The 5,541-nt window shown below is 51.9% G+C and overlaps 2 protein-coding genes across 2 annotated transcripts; one reads left to right on the top strand and one right to left on the bottom strand. All coding sequences in view use genetic code 12, as the record gives it.

Moving 5' to 3' along the window:
- Positions 1-374: 374 nt before the first annotated feature.
- Positions 375-2,885, top strand: LEU3 (leucine-responsive transcriptional regulator; the record flags this gene model as incomplete). The annotated part of the gene is made up of 1 exon (XM_034156412.1): positions 375-2,885. The coding sequence occupies one exon, from the start codon at positions 375-377 to the stop codon at positions 2,883-2,885; it is 2,511 nt and encodes an 836-aa protein (XP_034011882.1).
- Positions 2,886-3,227: 342 nt separating this feature from the next.
- On the bottom strand, positions 3,228-4,121 carry DIURU_003628 (uncharacterized protein; the record flags this gene model as incomplete). Its single annotated transcript, XM_034156411.1, has 1 exon — positions 3,228-4,121. The coding sequence occupies one exon, from the start codon at positions 4,119-4,121 to the stop codon at positions 3,228-3,230; it is 894 nt and encodes a 297-aa protein (XP_034011881.1).
- Between the last annotated feature and the right edge of the window lie 1,420 nt (positions 4,122-5,541).

Raw genomic sequence — 5,541 nt, 5'->3', positions numbered from 1 at the left:
AAAAAAAAAAAAAAAAAAAAAAAGTCGAATTGAGAAAAAAAGAAACTACCCCACGGCGGCACCAGTGCCGTGAGTGTCGTGAGCATCGCCAGATCGCACCCGTCGCACCAGCCACAAGGGTAAGTCACAATAAGTAATGCAATTGAAAAAGGGAAATTTACACATTAATTGAAATTGCAATTGAATGAAATTGGGGAATCAACCTTCTAAAATACGTTCAATAAATTCTATTGTCGTTTCAATGTCATTTACCTTGTTAATCTCGTGCCGTTCCACTCCCCCCACCTTAAAATTCGCATTGCGCGCCTCATCGTCATCGGCCGCCTGCTAAACCTAAACCCCCCTCTCCGTGAACCCCATCTCATCCCCGCCGAATGAACGCCGGCCCCACGTCGCTCGACAACTTGGCCCGGGTGGCGACCCTGCGGCAGGAGCTCGACCCCGTCAAGCAGGAAGGCGACGACTACGACGCCCTGTTGACGCCCACCCCCCCGTCGGGCCCAGGGCTGCTGAAGCTGAAGCTGAAGCGGATGGCGTGTGTCGAGTGCCGCCAGCAGAAGCTGCGGTGTAACGCTCACGAACGCTACCCCCAGCCGTGTACTCGCTGCCAGAAAAAGGGGCTCCGGTGTGACTTGAAAAGCGACTACAAACGAACGTATAAACGGGCCCGAATCGCCCAGATCGAGCGGGAATTCACCGAATTAAAGAAACTGTTGACGCCGCAACAGCTGGTGGAGTTGTTACAGAGGGCGCCGACGCTCGCCGAACAGCTCCAGCTGCCGCAAACGATGCCGCTGACTCTGCCTCACCCTCAAGGAGGCATCCATCAACACCCGCCACCTCAGGCCCAGTTCCCACCGTTTGGCCTGCCGTTTGACTCCCGCATCAGCCACAATTCCCTGGAAACTAATACGCTGTTGCCCAATACCCCGCTGATCCTCCACCGGCCACTCGAACCTGGGGGGCTCGCACCGCAACCAACCCACCCTCACGACCCGCTGCCGGCGATTGAGATCCCTGATTACGTGCTTGCCTGTGACGATAAACACTTGGACTCAGTACTGCTTACTCTGGAACAGATTAGAGAGTTGTATCTGGAGTACGTGGTGCGCTACCATCCGATTCTCCCCGTAGTGGATGTGGCTAAGGGGCCCGAGAGAATTTACAAATTGTGTCCGGCATTATTTTGGGTGATGATGTTTGTGTCATTACGACGCTACCGAGAACGGGAACAAGTGTTATTACAGCTTTCACCGCTCGTGAAAGGGGTGCTTGCGGAAATCATGATTCTGCCCATCACTCGCTATAACCCTACCGAAGAGGACGAACCAATCATTAATGGGTTACTGGTATACGCCATCCAAGCATTTCTTCTTTACTCATACTGGCCACCAATCACGCTGTCACTCTCTGCTGACTCATCCTATAACACCGTGGGCAATGCTATGCTTATGGCCATCCGTATTGGTCTTCATACTCCCGCTCAGGCAGTGGCTCCCGCTACTGATATTAACGTGGCCCCCACTACCACTCCTCACCAACTGGTAATGGCTCAGGAGAACGCCAAGACGTGGATTGCCCTGAACACGGTGCTGCAAACAATTGCCCTGGCATTTGGGTTCCCTGCATTCTCTCAGTTCGATGCCCTGGTGTGGAACATGCTTCGTTCTCAGCACGTCACCATCCCCTTAGAATTAAGGTATATGATGGAAGTGGCGTATTTTGAAGATCAGGTGGCACGGACGTTAAATCTGAACCCCATGGACACGTTTGGCCTCGTCGACCCTACCGAAAGACTACCCCTCCTCAAATTACTTGGTCGTCGCTTAGATGAACTCGAACTGAGGATGGCGGCAGACTTACCCCACGACGGGTTACGGCGATTCCAGCTTCTCTGTGCCCGGGTCCACTTACTCACCTACCACTTCATCGACTCGCTGCGGGTGGCGCTGTTCGAAGTGGAAAAGGGCCTCGTCCAGCTCTACAACCTGGCGATTGCCCTCATCAACCACACCCGCACCTGCCAGCAAACTGACCGCAAGTTCGTGAAGTACTTGCCCCTGGTGTACATATTGAACATTTGGCAGGCCGGGTGTATCATTGCCAAGCTCACCCACTCGCGGTTGAAGAAGGTTATCGACGTGGGGCTGGGCAAGTCTGCCTACGAGGCAGCGATTCTGCTTGCCGCTAAGGCGCTGATCCTCAAACACGATATCGCTCATCGACTGCTGGGGATCATGCGCAACATGTGGCAGCTCTTCAGAGCTCTCGACGCGAAGAACTTGCTGACGCTCTCCGTAGCCATCCGAGGACGAATGGCGGCACTGGTATTCTTTGACTGTCTCTATTTGGTGAGAGACCAAGTTGGGATGATTAAGCTTAATAGCCGTCCTCCTCGCGACGACCCTGAGGAGCTCGCCCCTCTGAGTGGTGACGACGACGATGAAGAAGCTGTTGACGATGTTGTGGACTCTGAAACCGCTAATAATGCTCCTGGCGGAGTCAGTGGTCTGACGCCCGGGTCCACCACTCTGCTGAACCGCCGTCGTCGTCGTCTGTTGCTGCAGACGGTCAACGCCGAGTCCAAGGCCCGCAAGATCATCCGCACCATCCCCTTGGACCCCCAGCCCATCCTGGTGACGGCTCTGGGGAAGCGGCTGCTGATATTCAACGTGGTCAACCACCTGGGCTCCTCCGACGGGTCGCTGCCCAAGAACCTGCCCGACATCCTGAAGAATACTACTCAGCTGTCGTCACGCTTAATTGGCGAGCTGCCGTTGGCGTCGGGGATGGACCATCTCGAGCTCGAGAATATCGACTTAAACGGCGATTTGTTGTGGAAGGACGTTGATCTGGTGATGAATGACTTTGGGTTTAACATTTGAGCTCTCCGTCTTGGAGGGCTCCCTGTATTATGACATCTATAGACATAGGCACTTCTTGCCTGCTACACTCGTTTTTATTTCTAATTTATATTTTTAATTCACTAGATACAAGAATATAGATATATCATCACCAAATCATAATCATCTTCCACTGATTCACTTCACCTCCCACCCACGATTATTTTTGTTGATGATATATTACATGTATATAAACAACCTATCCGTCATTTTCTTTAACCTCAAAATCAAACACCTTCAACCCAAAAACCAATTTACAAAAAAATTTCATAACACATATCCAGCAGACTAGGGCGCGAGTGCCAGAGTATTAGGCTTTCTCGATTACGCCATTCTGCCGGCTTCCAACTCCTCAATGGTGGCTTCCACCACCTCATCATCATCGTCGTCCTCCACCAACTCGATGGTGGCGTACTTGATCATGTCCCACCGCTTCCAAAAGCACAGCACGTTGTAGCCATCGTCAGAGTCGACGAGGTCTTGCAAGTAGTACTTGGCCTTGGTCAAACGGTCCTTGAGGTGTTGCAAGTGGGGAGCACCAGAAGCCAGAGCCGCCAGCCCCGCAGGGGTGGGCGGACCCAGCATCAGCATCCGTGGCTTAAACTGAGGTCTCACGGGAGCCAGGTACTGCGACGGCTTGACAGCCTCCTCATCGTCATCCTCGTAGTCGGTGATGTCGGTGGTGTTGTCACAGTAGTCCTCTTCGTCGTCAGTCACCACCAGTTGCGGGGTGTTGTAGCCATACACTTCGTCTTCAACGTAAGTGGCGGCATCGCAGTAACGAGCCCATGCTTCGTCAATAGCGCCGACGAGGTAATCAAAGCAACGCGTACGCGCGGCGCGATCCTCTTGCGACAGCTCCATGGGCGACTGCACTGGCGACGGCATACCGACCGGATGAGGAGCGTCGCTAATCTGCAAGAAAGAAGAGTTGCGACGCCCACAGCTCAAGTCCAAGTCGGGCGGGTTCAGCAGGGGCAAGGTCTGGCCAAATGGCAGGCCCATGCCGTGCTTTTGGATAAACTGAAGAGTATCTTCTTCATCTTCATCCAGATATTGGGCGCAAGCGCGGGACAAATCACGATCAATCACAAAGGAAACCCGCGACAGTGCCCGGCGCTTAGCTCTGATTTGTTCTGCTTGATAACAGTGCGCTTCGTCTTCCGAATCATCATCCGACAGCGACGCGAGGTCGGGCCGAACCACAGGCAAGCACATGCGCTTGCGAGAAAATTCGGGCGCGACACCCAACAGCAGACAGCTGCGTTTCGTCAGCGACGGGAACGCTTGAGAACACAAAGCCATAATCAGTAAATCCCGAGATAAAGACTCTTAAAGCCAGCGAGTACGCGGTTAAGAGTAGTCCTGTATATAGGGGACAGTAACCTTTATTCGGGTGCGAAAGTCACGAGGATGTTGTCACGTGCAGTTCGCAAAGTTTTCCCTCCACCAATCAAGGCTTCAGAAAAAAAGGGGTGGCAAAAATTCGACGACCAAAGGGCGAACAGCTGCCAAAGAGTGGGTAAAACCTGTAGTAACCACCAAGTAGAAGCTCCTGCGATCAGGTAGATACAGTGGTGGGCTTTGGTTTGTTGTGATGGATGTTTATCCTGAGCTAAACCGTCAAGGATAAAACGACTCTGGGAGAGCAAAAAAAAATGGGAGTGATTTTTTTTTTTCGTGGTCACGAGTTATTTGTTTTATGTGACGACGGCCGCACTGCCTGACCTGCACACGGTAGCCTCAAGTGCTGGGTGTCGTGCATAGCCTTGCTCCCGAAACCCTCGGAAGTGGCAATAGGAGCTATAGTGAGGGCACGTGGTGGAAAAAATACCTGCGTGGTATGCTGCAGTAAAAGAAGCCAGGTGGCCTCTATTGACGCGCTATGAGTGGTCAAAGAGAGGGTGGCAAGCTTATCATGACTAGATTGACGGTGGCAATGCGCAAGAATACGTCGTTAAGATAGTAGTTGTTCCTAGTCCAAGTTCTCATATCGCGTTTACCGCTGAAAGGAGACGAGGAATTGCACTAATATCCCTTACCCCCTATTCCGCATTTTTCCGCCCTTCCATGCTGTTCCATACCATTTAGTGCATCCTCAAACAAAACAAAACTGTTGTCTGCGAACCATTTCCGCCAATTTAGGAAAGTGAATTTCTGTGCGCGTCAGGGAACAGATACTGGGGGTCTGGCCACACACACGTGTGCAGGCTGTGAATAATCAATTGCTCTGCCATTACGTTAGTCGATTGAGTCATAGTCTTGGACCATTGCTTTACTATGATTACCCCACGTCGTAGTTGGCCTTGCTAGCTACTTCAAGCTGTACGGACGGTATAAGCACAAATTTTTCATTCCACAAAAATGGATCTGGGGCGTTCCCCCGCCATGCCTGGCATATTGAGACGTATGGTGTCGCCAACCTGCTGACTGGGGGGCTAATGGCGCATGGTCAAGTCACTATGATGAGCGCACCTTCCTTATAAGTCAATCAACAAAGCACCACAGATCTGGCGCTAGTGCAAACAAAACCAATTGAGTAACGTGGTTCAGCAATACTGTGTGTACCAGACGCAACAAAGTTGCCCACAAAATCAATCGCTGATTTCGCAAATGGCCGATCAATTGCTCCTAGCCC

Source organism: Diutina rugosa, assembly GCF_008704595.1.
Source record: "Diutina rugosa strain CBS 613 chromosome Unknown scaffold1_size794362, whole genome shotgun sequence".
Classification (NCBI taxonomy): domain Eukaryota; kingdom Fungi; phylum Ascomycota; class Pichiomycetes; order Serinales; family Debaryomycetaceae; genus Diutina; species Diutina rugosa.
The sequence above is the reverse complement of the archived record's forward strand: the minus strand, read 5'-3'. Positions and strand labels throughout refer to the sequence as shown.